The following is a 19,107-nucleotide window of genomic DNA, read 5'->3' as shown; positions in this document are numbered from 1 at the left end:
ATATATATGAACGACTGAATCCATTACCCAGTAGTTTTGCTTAGAATGAAGTAACTAAAACGAGCTATGAATTTAATGGCAAGTTGATCAGAACCCATAAACTTCAAATTCTAGCTCGCCTACGTGTACTAACCCAAGTTACTCCATCTTCAGCACAACCAAAGTCTTGAAGGAGCTCTCTGCATAACCAATTATGGCCTAAAGTAGTAAAGAGTACTCCATCTGTACCAAAATAAGTGTCATTTCAGCCAAAATAGTAGCTTTAGGAATTCAAGATAAACATTACAACATTTTTTCAACTATACCCTTATATTGAAGAGCTACTTAATAGTGTTCACTTCTCAAGAAATATCTAATAGTTAAAAGGGATAGCTTAGTAAACTATACATTGCATTTATTAATTTCTAAATATGCGTGAAATAAATTAAAGCAACACTTATTTTGGGACTGAGGAAGTAGTAGAATAAGTTCTACTTTCTACCCCTCAGCTAAACGACAGCACCATTTTCCAAGTTTTTAATCAACTGGCCTTAAATATTTCCCAACATGTCGCATAATAGCAAGCATGCAGCAGAAAAGGTGCCCACATTATTATTATAATCCAATTTGTTGAGAAATCCCTCACCATTTGCAACTACCTCCAAGATGAAGGTGATTTAATTTTGAGAATTCCCAATTCTATTATTTTAAATTTTGTACACAGAGAGTGTATAGAGGAAAGTGTATACTTTTGTATATTATCTGGTTAAGCTAATTGCAATTAAACTAGACTGATATTGTGAGAAATTCTCATACTGTCACCGTATATAACTTAAAACGCTTTCCATTATGCATGTTGATGGCAGAAAATTCCAGTTCCTAAGTGAAATAGAACATTGCTTTTAAATGGGAAAGAAATTGATCTTTAGTTCACCGGAACGTACACTTACTATTAACGGTTAATACATCATATATCAATCAATCAACTATGCCTCAATCCAAAGTTGCAAACTAGCTGGAGTCAGTTATTCTTCTAAATCCTTACCGCACTTGAACATTTAGTTCAAACGGCTAATGCATCATAAAATGGAGATATTAAACAGATCTAAAACAGGTTATCCTCCCAATTAAACGCGTTCATTGAACAAACTAATATATACTGCTAAGTTCACAAAATTCCGGAATACATATCTGATGCATACCATGCAGCAATGGCTTGTCAGCTAGCCGTTCAACTTATGATTTTATGGTCTTGGTCATTCTTCTATGAAATATCGATTCAATCAGTCATTCCATTCAGGATCAAGTCCTTCGCTTTATACGCTGATGATCATCACCAAGAACATGTACCGAAGCCTCATCTTGTCTGATGATCCGTTGGTTATTGAAGCATAAGCTGCATTTGATCTGCAAATGTGTGGATGGACTTGGGATTTAAAAGGAAGCTATTATGTGTTTCAGGTTTCTTAAACAGGTTTCCAACAAGATAAGGCGTAAATTGTTCTTCCTTTCCAGCCCAGCAACAACCACTGGCTATCTTCATCGATTACAAAGTCTCTGTGGTAACCTAACCTCACCTTTTCTACTGCCCTATTCACGAAGTCCACCCGGTCAAAAGGTATCTGCATAAACCTTGCCCCTAGAATACGAGCTTGCCACTGCTTGTATGTCTCTGGCCTTTCAACTCTTTCCCACCCCTCACAAGCTATGACGTTGAGAGCCTCCCTCCCAAAAATCTCTCTCTCAATTAATCCTCTTTCTGGAATCTCACGGGGAACAACAGTTTCAAGCATGTCAAAAAGTGCTGAAAAGTGGAATAATGCCTCGCGAAATCGCGTGACGAAGAAAGGGGCACTGTAGGACCCGTTGACAATACCGTGGACGAATATATCTGGATTAATCTTTCTTATGAGGTTTAGAACGACAGTTCTTGAACTGTCAATGTCGACTGTTTCATCATGCAAGTTCTTAAACCGATACAGGCAGTTGACAGCAAGAAATTCATCCTTGTCGAGCTTTAGATCCTCAACCGTGATGGTCTCCCATTTCTTTGCAATCGCATGGTATTCAAACGGAACATTAAAGGACCGAGCATAATCAGCCAAACGGCGACCTGTTTCCTCGATTCGTTCCGCCGGCCTGAAGCCTGGTTGAGGAAACTCTATACCGGTTATACGAAGCTTTGGTGGGCCCCCTTCTCTTTCTGCAATACGTTGGATGAACGTAGGCCATTGGAAGCCATATAGTATGCCAAAGTCAATGACATGAACCCTTGTTGCGTTCTCTGCCTTTATCATAATTGTCTTGTTCGAAGCAAAACTTGAGATCTTCCTGAACGGGCTAGATGCGAGATACAAATGGTAGGCCTTTAAAAGATCAGCTGCGGAAGTTCGTTTGTTGACAAGGGCTTTATAAATCTGGCTACCAGTACCAGCCAAACGTGCCTCAAGACCATCCGCAAAGCAATGAGCTAATCTCTGGTTTCCGTCTCCAAAAGAGGACGAATGTTGTCTGATCTGTTTCAACAGTTCGTTCGCAGTCCTGGAATCATCAGCAGCAACAGCCTGCGCGCAAGTTATCAAGAGAGTTCTTAAATCTATGACTTCTTTTTTTCCACTTTGTTTTTTCCTGCGGCCCTTTCCTCCTTTTGATCCTTTCGATATCTGTATTGTGGTTTTTTTGCTTTTAGCACTCCTCAGGTTTTGTCGATAAGCTTCTAGTGCTTCTTCTCCCTTCCCCATACTATTCAGCAAGACGATATCAAACTCCTCATCTCGTAAAGTTGATTCTGTAAAAACCGCAGCCTGTTTGCTACTCCTTTCTTCTTCGATATAATTATCATCCCTCTGAGGATTTCTCTTCCCTCTCGCCTCATCCTTTTCCTCTTTGGGTTCCCGAGGTGGCAAGCCATTTATATCGACATTGTTCAACAACTTATTACTAGTTGGGAGGAACTTACTTGCTTCTTCAACTCCTTTCCGAAAGTTCCAAATAGATTGACTCTCATCATACATATTATCTGGAATATGAAAAGAACTAACAGGAGAGTCTAAGAATCCATCTACAATATTATTACTCCCACTATTTGATGAGCATACTGAAGAATACGAAGTATTACGAAATGAAAGACCTTCCAAGTAAGAGGAATTGTAGTCCGCGGAAATGTTGCTTGTGGAATTGTATATACTTCCGGAGAAGTAGTCATCAGGACTCTCACTATTCTGTTTAGTAAACGCGTTTTGCTCCGGTGATGGTGGATACTTCTTGCCAAGGGCCTCATAGAACGACTTCTCTTTTGCTTGAAGTTCCAATGACTCTTGAAGCATGTCGGTTTTTTCCTCCATGTCTTCTTCCATAAGCATCTGATTTATGTAGCTCAAAACTGCATCCGAGAAATCAATATCTTCATTGAAGTCGTCCTCGTCAGTTCTTGATTGTATAGTCGGTAAATGGTCGCCATTTATAAATCCAACAGCACCAAAATTGTGTTGGACAAAGCTATTTTCAAGTCTAGGACCATTGAGTAGCTTCTGATCTGAATAAATAAGTTCAAATCTTGGTCCATTCATCATCTTCTGATCTGAAGAAATAGGTATTGATTGGTTCCCTAATCCCAAATTATTCAAATAACTGCGATTTCCATTAAACCTCGGATCCATTTCAACCAAACCCTCAATGTCAATGATGCCAAATGAAAGTTGCAGCCAATCTGTGACAACCATATACAATTGTAAGCTCGAAGGTGCAAGAAACACAAGTAATATCTCTCAGAAAATAGCAAAAAGACAGAAACTTTAACAACCCTATAAAATCAAGAAAATAAATACTAACAAATTCTGCATTAACAAAATTGAATCTTTATCATTATTTCACAGACTACCCACAACTAATAGCTATCAGAAAGTCGCAAAAAAAAGACAGAAACTTTAACAACCCCATAAAATCAAGAAAACTAACAGTAAATTCAGCAATCAGCATTAACAAAAAAATTGAATGTTTATGACTTTTTAACAGAATACTCGCAAATTTCTGTTGCCATACATTAGCAAAGGGGCCTGCCAGGCACTAATTAAAGTTCATCAATTCTAAATCCTATAAATAGTTCATACTCAAATTTGCAGCCAATCTGTGCCAACCATATACAATTTCAAGCTCAAAGGTGGAGCAAACACAAGTAATAGCTCTCAGAAAATATCAAAAAAGACAAACTTTAACAACCCAATAAAATCAAGAAAACAAGCAGCAAATTCTGCATTAACAAAATTGAATCTTTATCACTATTTAACAACCCCATGAAATCAAGAAAACAAACAGCAAATTCAGAATTAACAAAAATTGAATCTTTATCACTATTCAAGACTACCCACAAGTTTTTTTTTTTTTTTTCCATACATTAACAAAGGGGCCAGCAAAAACTTGCACTAAATTCTAAATCCTATTAATAGCCAGTCAATGACTTCAGCATAAAATTGAGCTCAAATTTGAAGTGCTTAAATTAAATAAAAAATCAAGAAAACCCCATGTAAAGAAAAACATGAATATATGAAAGAAATAAGAAAAAGGGCATACCTTAAACCTATGAAGAAGCAGAGAGAGAGAAAAGAAAGGGGCCAGCAAAACTTGCACTAAGTTTATCAATTATAAATACTATAAATAGGAAAAAAAGACAAACTTTTTTAAAAAAAGCAAATTTTGCATTGACAAAATTGAATCTTGATCACTCTTTAACAACCCCATAGAATCAAGAAAACAAATACTTTCAGCATTAACAAAAAAAATGAATTTTTATCACTATTTAACAGACTACCCATGAGTTTCTTTTTGCATCATACACTAACAAAGGGGCCAGCAAAAACTTGAGCTAAGTTCATCAATTCTAAATCCTATTAATAGCCACAGCAACTACTTCAGCATATAATTGACCTCAAATTTAATTAAAGTGCTTAAATAAAAAACAAGAAAACCCCATGTAAAGTAAAACATGAATAAATGAAAGAAATGAGAAAAGGGGCATACCTTAAAATTATGAAGAAGCAAAGTGTGTGAGAGAGAGAAGAAAGTAGCTCAAAAATGTATTTGTAAGATTCTTATAAGAAAGTGGTAACCTGTAATAGCAAGTCATAGGTCGTTGACATGACCTGGTCACCTTACAAATGAAACCTCGGTTGGTCTTATGCTTGTAATCAATGATTATACCCCACGTGTCAACAAAAGATGCTCTCTCTATCCCTATTTATTTATGGAAAGGTTAGGAAGCAGAGGGTCCAATAATTTTTGTTTGTAGTCCCAGCACAGCTTTCAAAATTTAGTAAAACTCGTAAGGGGTCGTTTGGTTGGGAAACAGGTTTTCCCTTAATTACTTATTTGGGGATTAGATATTTCGGAATTAATTATTTCATCTTTTTACGGGTATAAAATAACACTACAATCTCGGGATAGTTATAACGCGATTTTATCCCAACCAAATGTGAAATAAACTCATCTTAAATTTAATCCTGAAATTATTTGTCCTTTATACCTCATACCAAACGAGCCCTCAAGAGTAACAACAATAGTTATGTGTATGCTTCAAACAAGTTGAGATAGGTTGTGTAATTCTCACTATTTTGGTTATCATCATTTCATATCATTATTATATTAAATAAAATAAAAATTAAATTTGACTGAGCTCTTCGTTTATAAATAAATGATGTTATAAGCTTTTCATTTTGTTTCAAAATAAGTGGTATTTTAGGATTGATTTTTTCCAAAATTACCCTTATCTACCTAATCAAGAATCATTGAGCAGCTTTTGAAGGAAAGAGGTAACTTAAAAAGAGGTAAAATTTGATTAGAGGTTAATTAATAAAAATACTCCTAATTTTTTAGGAATGGGCAATTTCTTAAGAAGTGTGTATAAATTAAAAATAGCACTTATTATGAAACGGAGAGAGTAACAACAATAATTATATGTATGTTTCAAACAAGTTAAGATAAGTTGTGTAATCCTCGCTATTTCGAAATAAAAAATAAATTAAATTAAATGTAATAATAATAATAATAATTTTGACAAATATAAAACTTATTCTTAAGTAGTAGTTATCATCTATATGATCTTTTGTCTTTCATTCCGTCCTATTTTTAGTTAAGTGTGGGTTGATAACCAATAATTATGGGTCTTTCGAGATAATTTTCTTCCCTGTAATTTTAGATTTATTTCGTTCTCTTTAACAACTTCATTTATCATAATCTCACACATGTACCCGTGCCTTCGTAGGTTGACTGAAAACACATCCAAATCACCTCAAGCAGTCTTCTTGCATTTTACTCTTGATGAAAGTTAAGAATTATAACAATTTTTAAAATTATATTCTAAAATATGACATAATATTTGTGTAATTATAAGACATTTAATACTTGAATTTTAATTATACTTCCTTCGTCTTAAATTATTTATCGTTTTAGGAGTTCAAGACACAATTTAATTATTTTTTTCATTTTACTCTTAGTGTCATTAATAGAGATGACACATAAATAGAATAACTCATTTAATGAAGAGAAATTATAATTTAGTCATAAATGATGGTAAAGTTAGACAAATACCCAATACCCCCAATTAATATTTTTTAAGGGGTGTGTAAAACAAAAAATGACAGATAATTTGAGACGGAAGGAGTTTAACGTATGATTTTTTTGGGGCCAAAAAAATATTTGTGTTAAAAAGTATGATATTCTTTTCAAAATAAGTAATAAATAAATAGTGTTACCCAAATAGAACGGAGGGAGTAGCTAGTTCCTTTCTAGTCAACAATTTTTTGTAGAAAATGGCAGACACTTGTTCTTCCACTGTCGAGTGAAATTCTTAAAATGTCCCTTGGAGAGTGTACACGTGTCAGCCAATCATAAATAGCACGTATTGACGGCATGTGATGCACGAGGGCGGTGATTGGGCTCCACATGGCCGTGTTACAAACGATGATTGTTTGTGCCTCGTACGTTTTGACTTCGTGGGTTTTGACGTGTCTCTCTTTCAATTGAGTGGATCGTCTATATAGTTCGAGTTCGGTATTTGCAATTATTTCTTTTTAATTTACAGAATAATAAGGAGGTATAAAGTGAAGGACATTGCACATAAGACTGATGTATACATAATAAAATATAGCTCAACATATGGCATGATGGGAATGGAACACGTGGCAGTTGGAGTTAAACATCGCTTTAGTCGTTTGGTTTGGTCGGAACGAGAGGTCCTGAATAAACCCGGAACAACTCTCTCGGACGAATTAGCACGGGTCGTTTATGGAGGATCAACGTTACATAACCGGTTCAGATTCGAAGCAAACGTTACGCCATTAAAGTAGCATTTATTGTCTATTATTACTCATTATTAGAATTAAATTACAGCTCAATGCTAAGAATTACAACTACAAAAGGAGCCAAAAGCTCTATGTAAGGGGGATCGAAGGCCATTTTTACTACATTAAGAAATTCAGCTTATGTTGTTCAACAAATAAAATTGTTCTTTTACTAATTAGTTACCTCGAGTTCTTATTTCAACAAGGGTTAGAGTTCATCCGGGGAGATATTCATTAAGGATAATCTCCAATACTGCTCCGGCCTAGGCTTATTTATTGCTCTATAATGTGCATATTAACTTGATTTTTCTACTTGTTATTAGCTATTCATTCCTTACTTATAAGAAATCAATTCACGTATCCTTTAAACCACAAACAAATTTAACTGCACTCTTTTTAGGGTAAACAGTCCGGCGCCCACTGTGGGACTAAGGATAGTAGTGGTATTGTTTTGTTGCTCTAATTACCTTGCTTATCACTTTCAAATATTTGTTACCGGGTAGTCTGGAATCTTGACAAACACTGGAAATAAAGCTGATGGGGCGTTGAACAATCTCAATGCATAAGTGAGAGATCCGGCAACAGAGGCGAGGAATAACGAAAACCTGATTTCCTCTCGTGGAGCCAAGCATACGGGAAATGATTTGACTCCTAATGATGACCATGAAGAAGAAGTGGCAGCTGTAAATTCAGGGCTAGCGAAAATCCTTGACCTACTAGAAAAGCAGCAAAAAGCGATTGCTGACTTACAAGTGGGGAGGAATAATGCTGGTGCAAATCTACCAATACGGATGTGGAGCACGGAGAAGGCAGCGGTGATGCCTGATGTGGCGGCACGACACCCAACGTTATGCAGTACCTGGAGGCCCTTTCCAGTCGATTAGAGAAGAATGAAGAATTAAATAGTCGACTGGATCGGAGCGAAAAAGAATTTAAGGCATTCAATTCCCGAGTAGACCAGATTTGTCACGACCCAAACCAGAGGGCCGCGACTGACACCCAAGACCCTACTCGGCTGAGTGACATACTACCATTCTATTCATAAGTCACACCTTTTTATGAACCTTTAAATTATGAAATGACGCTTCCGTCAAGTAAAACATGAAAACTTTTTAATAGAACTCTTTCATCATATCAGGGACTTCTCCCTTATTGTTTTGTCAAAGAAAACCTTGAGTCACAATAAGATCTTTAAATCAATGTATATGAACACTTCGACCTATATGGCCGCCTTACACAACTGTCTAAATCTCGACGCACTATCCTTAGGACACTGTCTGCAAAGTCTCTAACATGAACCAAGATACCATAGCATAGGTCGGAACAGGGTCCCGATGTACCCATAATGCATATGACACATATATATACATATGTACTCCGACTCGGCAGTACTCTGAATAGAAATGGAGTTCACCAAACTAGCTGATAGCCTGGGAACATCCTATAGCGAGTGTTCTCTACTCATCTGTCTGCACCTGTGTGGCATGAAACACAGCGCCCCCAGGCAAAGGGACGTCAGTACTAATAATGTACCGAGTATGTAAGGCAGAAATGAAACAACATATCAAGATTCAAAGGATAAGAAAAATGTAGGAGTCAACCTGTACCTGTGACTGTCGCTAAGGACTACGAATATGCATAATTACTTTTGAAAACATGTATATATATGTATATGCACCTTTACCCATTTGTTTTTTCGAGCTTCGCCCCGTCGGGCATCATATCATATTGGCCCCATCGGGCAGCCCCTTCGGCCATCTCAATCATCATATACCAACTGATCAGGTGGGTTGCGTATATAATGCCATAGCCCTTTTCCCTTTCCCCATCAAATCATGTCATACGTATGTAAAATATCAAAAGACTCCCTTTGGAGCAACTTTTAGTTCAAAATGGGAACTTCTTCCCCTTTTTCATTTGTTTCCTTCGAGACTTAAAAATCAAATATGAAATGCATATGAATAAAGAAACCTCATGAATGTCCCCTTCGATATTTAGACACCATTATGGAAACATACGGCCTATGGGTGCCCCTTCGGGACTTAAGAAGTCAAGGAACAATCATAAAGGGCTACAGGAACATCAAAGACTGAAGTACTCCTAGTACTTCTAAAAGTAAAGTAATATGGAACCTTGCTTACTCGTTCGTTTGTTCATATCATAGGATCATGCCAAAATGAAAGAAAGGATAGCCTTAACATACCTTTTTGGTCGCCTTAACTTTAACTACTCAACACTTGTCCTCCCAAGCTCGTAAATCTACATTCAAGAGAATTCATACTATTGTTAGGCTTATCGTCATATGCTTATCTTAAGCCTTCAAATTAAACCCCTTTAGAATCTGCCAAAATTCGGGTAGCATCTACCCTATATCTTCTACTCCCTCCAATCTTCAAAACAACTCCCAAAGCACAATAAAACACCAACAATTCCATAATTAAAAGATTACATTCAAACTATACTCAATTCAATCCCAAAACTTCTTTTCATAATCAATCCATAACAATAACTTCATACAACCCCTTATACATTCGTATACGACAATTCCTTAACATTATTATTATCCCTCATAACAAGATTATGGTCAAAACATACTAATAATTATAACTCAAGTCAATTCACAACTCAAGATATCATCAAATGCATATTTGGACTTTTCCTCCAATTTTCTTCTCCTCAAATCTTAACATAATTACCAAACAAACTCATAAACATGAAACTAATATGAAATCTTACCTCAAAATTCAAGAACACTTCAATTCCATGGTTTCTCCACCTTTAAAATATTCACCCAACATCTTCAAGAAGAGGAGATAAGTGTAGACCTCATTTGGAAATGCTTAACCACTTTAATCTTCACTTTGATCCTTGGTTTAGGCTTGAAAATATGTTGGAATATGTTTGGAGAAGTTTTTAGGACTTCCTAGGACTTGGGGCTATGCTAAAAATGAAATAAAAAGGACCAAAATTGTCATATAGACTTGTAGGAATATATGTGCATGTTGTAGAAGTTGGAAGAATGTTGTAGAGGATTTGGGATATGTTTAGAGAGGTGGATATTGGATGAATGTTGTGGAAAATTCTAGAGAGGTTTGGAGGTGAGAGATGGTGAAAAATGATAAGTTAGAAGGGTATTTATAGGTGTGTGGGTCGGGTTAGGCTCCATTGGGCCGAATTAGTGGGCCTTAAGTGAGTTTCTAGGGAATTCGCGTAGATTCGCAGGCTTCTGGCAGTCCGTCTTAAGACGCCCATAAATCCCTACTCCGATATCGGTTTGACGAACAGTTTGTTGAGTTAGAAACTAGACTTCATAAACTTCAATTTAGGATTTTGTTTCACTTCAAAACTCCTGATATACTAGGAGATATACCCCTCTAAAATTGATCCAAAATTTCTGTCCAAAATTTTGCCAACTTTTTATCAAATTTTCGATAAACTTATTTTCTTCGATTTGCTTGGTCCCAGAATCTTCCAAAACTCTCCATACATGATATTTATCGTTAATTATACTTGATAATGGTCATGTCCTTTGGTTCCAAGGTTGTCCTTCCCAGTTACGACTTACGAGATCGTAATTCATCCTTTATTTCATTGTTACGTACTTTCCATGGCTTGTACCTTCCAAAACTTCATGGGACGTCTCTGATACTCCATTAATATGGTGAAATACGTGGCGTGCTCGTGCTCTGAAAGTGCGAGGTGTAACAATATTTTAAAGGGCCCCACCAGTACTGAAGGGACCGGATTCAAAGAGATATGTTCAGTTACCATTTTCACCAAGCCGAGCGCCTAAATTGATCCCGAAAAGGTTTAAAATGCCGGATCTACCCAAATATGATAGGACCATAAGTCCTCAAGAGCATATGACCTCATACACATGTGCTGTTAAAGGGAATGATATGTAGCCGAATGAGATTGAGTCTGTTTTACTCAAGAAGGTTGGAGAAACATTGTCGTCCAAAGGGGCAATGACTTGGTATTCACTGCTTCCGGAGTATTCGATTCATTCTTTTGAAATGCTTAAAGGTGATTTTATCAAAGCGCATGCTGGAGCAAAGAAGGTGTCAGCGAGAAAAGCGGATATCTTCAAGATTGCCAAAGGCGATGCCGAGCTGCTCCGTGAATTTGTTATAAGGTTCCAGAAAGAACGGATGTTGTTGCCGGCTGTCCCGGACGAATGGGCGGCGGGATTGAATCCTAAAATTTCAAGCGCCTCATTAAAATTGAAAAAAAACTATTAAAATTTCTCGCTACAACATGGGAGGATATTCATAATAGGTATAAATCAAAAATTCGAGTGGAAGATGACCAGTTTGGGTTACCGGCTGGGTTAACTGGTCGGACTAGGAACCATGGCAGGTCTAGAAGGAATGTTGATATTGATTCCAGATTTGGAAAAGAAAAATACCAACCATATGGTCAACAGGAAAGGTCTCGTTCAAAACTAGAACGAAATCGAAATAATCAATATGAGAGGCCAAATTCTAACAAAAAAAAAAAGTCGATTCAGGTCAAAGTAGACGGGAGTTACGGTCCAAATCTGCAACAGTTGATTCAGTTACAAACAATAGTGAAAATTCGAGGTTATCAGAATATAATTTTAATGTTGATTTGGCAGAGTTGGTCGCAGTAATAAGTAATATTGATAGCATGAAATGGCCTAGACCAATGAGATTATATCCCAGCCAGAGGGATTTGAGCCTATGTTGCGATTATCATGGAACCCGTGGTCATCGGACTGCTGACTGTCGGCACCTCAGGGACGAGGTTGCACGGTAATTAAAGGACGGTCACTTAAGAGAATGCTTGAGTGATATGGCCAAGGATAACTATGGAAATAATAGAGACTTAGTCAAGCAAGAAGTTCAGGACGAGCCACACTATGTGATCAATATGATAGCTAACGAGCCCATGCAAACCGAGGCAATTACCCCGATAAGGGTGAATTACTAGGAGTTTGGAGACATATAACTCTGGAGCCTGAGCAGAAGAATGTGTTGTCAGTTGACGATAAACGAGTGGGAGAAATCTCACCTCGTTCCGACGATTTGTTGATTTCTGCTATGATTAATAATTGTAGAATTACAGGTGTTACAATCATTCCAAGAATTGCAGTGAACATTATTTAATGGGGAGTCATCAAGTATTTGGTAATGATGGGTGAGCTAGAACCATCCGTAGAGGTAAGCAAAGAAATTGTTGGGCCTGGAGAAACTGTGAAGGGGGTTGTAGAGTTGTTAGTTATTACAGGAGGCGGAGAAAAGAACACAAAGTTTTGGATAGTAAATGGTGGCATGGATTTCATGGTTGTATCGGGAAGGCCTTGGATTTAGGATTCAAACGTTGTGATTTTTGACACCGAATTTTGGCTCATCATACTTAACAATAACGTCTCAGGGGCCCCCGATCGTTAAAAAACACAAAATAGCACTTTTTACACATTTTTAGCAATTCATTGATAATTATTCTCAGTTCTGCAAATATTAGGACTTTTATCAATTTATTGTCACTTAAATTAATTTCAGTAATCATTATTTTTTCACAGCAAGCACATACATAACATTATAGTTTTATTTCAGTAAATAATCATTTTTTTAGTTCTTTACAAGACAATACATTTTTCAAGCATCAATCACATTTTATTTATATTATTTTTAATTACATGTTAATACTTACATTTTTTTATATGTATATTAGCTATATTCTAATACTGTCAAGCAGTACACGAAAGTCGGAAGAGTTTATCTCAAATAAAACTGATTTACAAATATTTTAAAAATTCACCTCGTGCAAATTACCATGATTAAATCACATATTTTCTTTTACTCCCCCAAGAGAGGAAACATCTTCTTTTTTAAACCACTTTTGACTAAATAACTTTTCTTTGCTTTTCTCTCTATACAGACACGTATTGAAGTCCAATAAGGGGGAAATATTTGGTATCATGTTTCTTCTCTGCAGGTCTACCTGTTTTTAACTTTTTGACTTTTTCCTTTTTCCCCCAAACCTCATGGGATTTCTTTGATTTTTTAGCAGATTTTGTTTGAAAATGCTCACCCCTCTTTCTTTTTCAAACTTTGCTCTTCCTCTTATAAAACTATATAATTGAAAATAAATTAGAGAAGCAAACTAATAGCTTTGTAGAGAGGAGGGAGATATTGTATTTCACTTGTTGATGATGTTACAAATGAGAAGGCAAAGGTTCCTATTTATAGAACAATTTTGCCCCCTCAACCTACAATATTCAACTTGTGCAACTTGTGTAAGTTGATTTACAATTTGCTACAACTAAGTGCAAGTTATATTTATCACTTTATGAACAAGTGGTACAAGCTACACTTCTAATAATACATCCAAACAACAACTTGCCAAATAGTTTATAACACTCCCCCTTGGATGTTTTATTAATAGATAATGTGTCTCATTAAAACCTTACTAAAAAAAACCTGTAGGAAACATTCTAGTGAAGGAAAAAGAGTACACATATCTAGTAATATGCATTGCTAGCTGTCTCGTTAAAAACCTTACCAGGAAAACCTAATGGGATAAAACCTTGGTTAAGGAAAAAAGAGTAAAGCACGTATTTTACTCCCCCTGATGGAAACATCAAGTAATGTCTCGGAGATGACGCATTCCAATCATGTATATCAACTTCTTAAATGTTGAGGTTAGCAATGCCTTAGTGAACAAATCCGCTAAATTATCACTTGACCAAATTTTTTGTACGTTGATATCACCATTCTTTTGGAGATCATGTGTGAAGAATAACTGTGGTGAAATATGCTTCGTTCTATCTCCTTTTATGAATCCTCGCCTTAATTTGGCTATGCATGTTGCATTATCTTCATATAAGATCGTGGGTACTTTGTCACATTTTAAATCACATTTTTCTCGAATGAGATGTATCATTAACCTCAGCCACACACATTCTCGGCTTGCTTCATGAATAGTTATTATCTCAACATGATTGGATGAAGTAGCCACAATAGATTGTTTTGTAGATCGCCAAGATATGGCAGTACCTCCACATGCAAACACATAGCCTGTTTGAGATCGAGATTTGTGTGGGTTAGATAAATACTCTGCATCGGCATAACCAACAAGATCGGGACTGCAATTGTTGGAATAAAACAAGCCCATGTCGATAGTCCCTTTTAGATACCGCAATATGTTTGATTTGTTTCAGTGTCTCCTAGTTGGAGCAGAGCTATATCTTGCTAACAGATTGACTGAAAATGCTATGTCAAGCCTTATAGTATTACCAAGATACATTAGTTCACCAATCGCACTAAGATATGGTACTTCAAGACCAAGAATCTCTTCATTCTTTTCTTGAGGTCGGAACGGATCCTTATTCACATCAAGTGATCAGATAACCATCGGAGTACTTAATGAATGTGCTTCATCCATGTAAAATCGTTTCAACACCTTTTCTATATAGGAGGATTTATGAACAAAGATATCGTTTGTCAAATGTTCAATTTGTAAACCAAGACATAATTATCAATTGCCTTTTGAAGCTTTGCTGGAGTTCCAATAAGGTTTATGTCGTCAACATAAACAATAAGTACAACTAACCCCGATGTTTCTTTATAAAAACACATGGGCAAATGGCATCATTTATATAACCTTCCTTCGATAAATACTCACTAAGGCGGTTATAACACATGCGTCCTGATTGCTTCAAACCATACAATGATCTTTGCAATTTGATTGAGTATATTTCCCGAGACTTTGAACTATATGCTTCAGGCATCTGAAATCCTTCAGGATTTTCATATATATATATATATATATATATATATATATATATATATATATCTCACTATCAAGTGACCCATAAAGATAGTTTGTAACCACATCCATCAAATGCATCTCTACTCTCTCATGGATAGTGAAACTAATGAGATAACGTAATGTTATTGCATCCATAACTAGTGAGTATGTCTCTTCATAATCGACACCAGGTCTTTGTGAAAATCCTTGTGCAACAAGGCGTGCCTTGTATCTTTGTATTTCATTTTTCTCATTTCTTTTACGTGCAAAGACCCATTTATAACCAACAGGTTTAATACCCGTGTTTGGACTACAGGTCCAAAAACTTCATATTTGGCAAGTGAATTCAACTCTGATTTAATTGCTTCTTGCCACTTTGGCCAATCGCATCTTTGTCGACATTCTCCAACAGATTGAGGTTCAAGATGATCACTATCTTGCATAATTCTTGTGGCAATATTATATGCAAAGACATAATGCACCACTATTATTAATCGATTCAAATTGTTTCCATCATCAATTGGATTTACTACTAGTTCCTCATTGTATTGAGTCTTAGGCTCATTGTTCTCTTCAAGGATCATAGGATTGCTCAAATATTCAATTCCTTTATGAGATTCTTTCGTAGTGTCATATTTTTCATTTGTTTTTCATTTTCTAGGATTTCGATCCTTAGAACCCATTGGTCTACCACGCTTCAGGCGTGCTTTGGACTTATTAGCTACGACACTAGTAGATGGTCCTACAGGGACATCAATCCGAACTGGGACATTTTCTGCAGGGATATGTGATTAAGTTCAAACTCGCGAAAGGGACTAGCATGCCCAGTTCCATGTTCCACCCAGGTTTAAAGTCCAAAAAATATGATAAATTATTATAAAAGTAAGTTATCATCCAAATAAAAAAGGGAGGAGCTTAAAATAGCAATCCTGTTATAAAAGCTAAAGAGAAAGTACGGGGGCTAGATGCATGGATTAGCTCCAAAAGCAAGAGAGGATCCAAAATCTTCACTTCCATGTCCATTCCCCTTGGGACCCCGGATATACTCAAGGCCCAGTTCAGCAGCCTTTAAGTCAATCTCCGCCTCAAGAAATGATGTGAGAAGATCAAAGCCCTCGGCAATTTCCTCCTCAAATGTGTCCCTCCTAGTTTTCAAGATGGCTAAATCACGACGGAGTCGCAACTTCTGACACCGGGCTCAGAGACGATCCCATGAAACTTCAATACTGGCGAGTTGGTCGTGAGCGTTGTTCAGATCACCTTCCAACCTTGATGCTTTGTTTTGAAAATCGACATAGGATGAAGTTAAAAGCTGAAGGGAATATTCCAAGTCCCTTAGGGAAATGGTCACGTCTTCTAGACACATCTGCAGAGAGGATTGGAGAGAATCAGAGTCTCTAACTTCAGCTTGAAGCCTGTCAACTTCAGCCCTCAGACGGTCATTATATTCTTGGAGTTTTTCTTCTTTACAAGAAAGGACAATGGTTCTTTTAGGATCCGCATGAGAGCTAGCATCCACGTGTCCCTGAGGAAATAGAGTCAAAGGTTAGCAAAAGATGCAGGGGACTTGCGAAGTAATTTGTGTTGATAGTAGAGTCAATACCTGAAGAAATAAGTTGGCCAAGTGAACGAGTGAAGACTCCAAGCTGGTAACCGGAGGTTTGGGGCGAGGGGACCAACCTGAAGTTTCAGCTTCAACCAGTAAAACGACACTCCTTTGCGATGGTTCATAAAAAGGGGACAGTAGGGTTACCCAAGTGAATTCTAATTGGAGAAATCTTAGTTTTCCAGAGGCTTTGCTGGAACCAACTGGCAGTAAATCCCTGGGACCACCGTCTTGCTGTTGCTCATCATCATCATAAATATTTACCACCCCGTGTTGGGCAACACATTGAGATTTGCCCTATGCTTTCATAAGCCTACGACGGGTCTGCACTCTAGAACCAATTCCGGTCGGAGGAGAGGTGGATGTGTCTTTTGGTTTGCGCTTATGATTGGAAGAAGCGGCATTGACTATGTTCAACAAAGTAATTTTCCAGGTATGGATTGTCTGGGCAGAAGGCTTTCTTACTGGAAGTCCTGCAAAAAGAAGATAAGTAAAGATGAGAGAAAAAGGGCATAGAGTTGTGTGTCGTAGGTAAAACTCTGCTCATCGTGTCTCTTTCCTCTCCACCAATCGGAGGTCATGCTTTTCCAAGAACGTGTCACATTGGAGGAAGCACGCGGTAAAGCAACAACCCATTCGAATATTCCGACCAAAAGCTCCAGCTCAACAAGAACGACTGAAAAGATAATGAAAATGGAGAAAGGGACACAAATGGAATAGGAGGAGCGATTATATTATTAAAAAAAATCTTAGTTGATACTCATGAGTATTATTCCATGCCTCGGGGTATGGCTCGGGATTAGAACGGTGAAGATGATCGGTTCGGATCATCACAAATCTGTGAAGTCACCTCCGGTCAAAATCATCTTCTGGGTTGATCAGACTACGCTTCCCATGAGGAAGTAAGTGAATTAATCCTCCTCGAAAAATACATGAAGAATACAAATGCATCAGGTGATCAAGAGAAAAAGTGACTCCAGCTTGGTCGGCCAAAATTGGAATGCAATAAATTAAACGCTAGACTTGGGGAGTGATTTGGCCGATACAAACCTAGTATCGATGGCAGAAATCCTCAATAATCTGAGGAATTGGGAATCCGAAACCAATCGTAAAAGGATAGGTATAGAGCATAGAGAAACCATTGACATAATGGTTCATCATGATATCGGAGTTAACGACGCCGATATTGGTGTCTGGGGTGAAGTTTCAATCTTCACAGACTGTGGGAAGAGTATCGGCGGTGATGAAAGCGTCAATTTCTTTGACAAATTGGTAGTAGTCGACGATGCTGAAATCCTCATGGTATCTGAATCCAGATGGGAGAAGGTCGGCGGCATAAGAGTGAAGATCAACTTCTTGACTCGTGGGTGAGACTGGAGCCTTTCCAGAATGTTGATCAAGTGATGAGGTATCGTCGTGAGAAGAATGAGATGATGAGGTAGACATCATAGGATTATTTCAAAAGTGGATGATGAAATAAGAGACGAATGTCAGTAGGGTTTCTTAGAGAATTTGGTATACAGGGAAAGAAAAGATTTGATTGAGTTGAGGTTTGGATATTGTCCTTATATATATATATATATATATATATATATATATATATATATATATATATATATATATATATATATATATATATATATATATATATATATATATATATTAACTCGTACTCGGTCAAATAATAGTATAGAAAGATGTCGAACCCACAGAGATTGATTTATCTATTCTACAGACGTTTCTTGTTTTAATTACTATGTGAGATAATCAGAAAGAATTGAGTTATGAGTTAATTAACTAAAAATACGCAAATAGAGAAATGGAGATATATTTTGTTTTTTTCACAAATATAATAAAAGGTGTTGAGATTTTGACTTCACTTGATACTTCTATTATAAAGTAAATTCTTTAATCTTCAATTTCTATTTCTCATAAATGTATAAATGCCTCTCACGATTACATTTATATATTATTACTTAAGTTGAAGAATTAATCGCACTCCTCTCGGTTATACAAATTAATTATAAAATAGTAATATTAAAGCACTAGAAATATATGCTTGAACTGAAACATGTTCTTTATAGTAAGTCCCTTTCGGTTACCTTACTTGCTATAACTAATCAATACACTATCCTACAAATAAGTGTAAAATTAATTACGACATAAAAGAGATAGATGTCACTAAATAAATGTTAACATCTTATCAATACGACAATCAGCTATATTACTTCTTCCGCCTCTCTCGATTACAGAATTGGTAACAAGTTAATTGGTAGTATAAATTAGATAAACGTTAACAAGTAAAATAACATCTAACTGTAAAGCATATAAAAGTTAAATAGAAAGCTTCCGCTCATACATGTGAAATTGAGAAATAATATCTACTATTATATAGAAATATCAAGATCCGTC

The 19,107-nt window shown here is 36.6% G+C and overlaps 1 protein-coding gene and 1 long non-coding RNA gene across 3 annotated transcripts; both read right to left on the bottom strand.

Annotated features, from left to right (window-relative positions):
* Nucleotides 1-903: 903 nt before the first annotated feature.
* Nucleotides 904-5,146, bottom strand: LOC132630376 (scarecrow-like protein 9). Of its 2 annotated transcripts, none has more exons than XM_060345957.1 (2): nt 4,996-5,146; nt 904-3,688 (listed from the first exon to the last, which is right to left on the bottom strand). In XM_060345957.1, exon 2 carries the CDS (start codon nt 3,636-3,638, stop codon nt 1,446-1,448), a length of 2,193 nt encoding a protein of 730 aa, XP_060201940.1. In that variant the 5' UTR covers nt 3,639-3,688; nt 4,996-5,146; the 3' UTR covers nt 904-1,445. The 2 variants fall into 2 exon arrangements, with proteins under 2 accessions (XP_060201940.1, XP_060201942.1); XM_060345959.1 differs by lacking the exon at nt 4,996-5,146 and adding an exon at nt 4,549-4,926.
* Nucleotides 5,147-15,892: 10,746 nt separating this feature from the next.
* Nucleotides 15,893-18,249, bottom strand: LOC132630375 (uncharacterized). The gene is made up of 2 exons (XR_009578574.1): nt 16,693-18,249; nt 15,893-16,614 (listed from the first exon to the last, which is right to left on the bottom strand). It is a non-coding gene; the product is annotated as an uncharacterized LOC132630375 (long non-coding RNA).
* Between the last annotated feature and the right edge of the window lie 858 nt (nt 18,250-19,107).

This window comes from Lycium barbarum, chromosome 3, assembly GCF_019175385.1.
Source record: "Lycium barbarum isolate Lr01 chromosome 3, ASM1917538v2, whole genome shotgun sequence".
In the NCBI taxonomy this organism is placed as follows: domain Eukaryota; kingdom Viridiplantae; phylum Streptophyta; class Magnoliopsida; order Solanales; family Solanaceae; genus Lycium; species Lycium barbarum.
The sequence above is the reverse complement of the archived record's forward strand: the minus strand, read 5'-3'. Positions and strand labels throughout refer to the sequence as shown.

Excerpts from the sequence above, each read along its gene's own strand:
- LOC132630376 (XM_060345957.1), bottom strand. The coding sequence starts at position 3,638 with ATGGATCCGAGGTTTAATGGAAATCGCAGTTATTTGAATAATTTGGGA.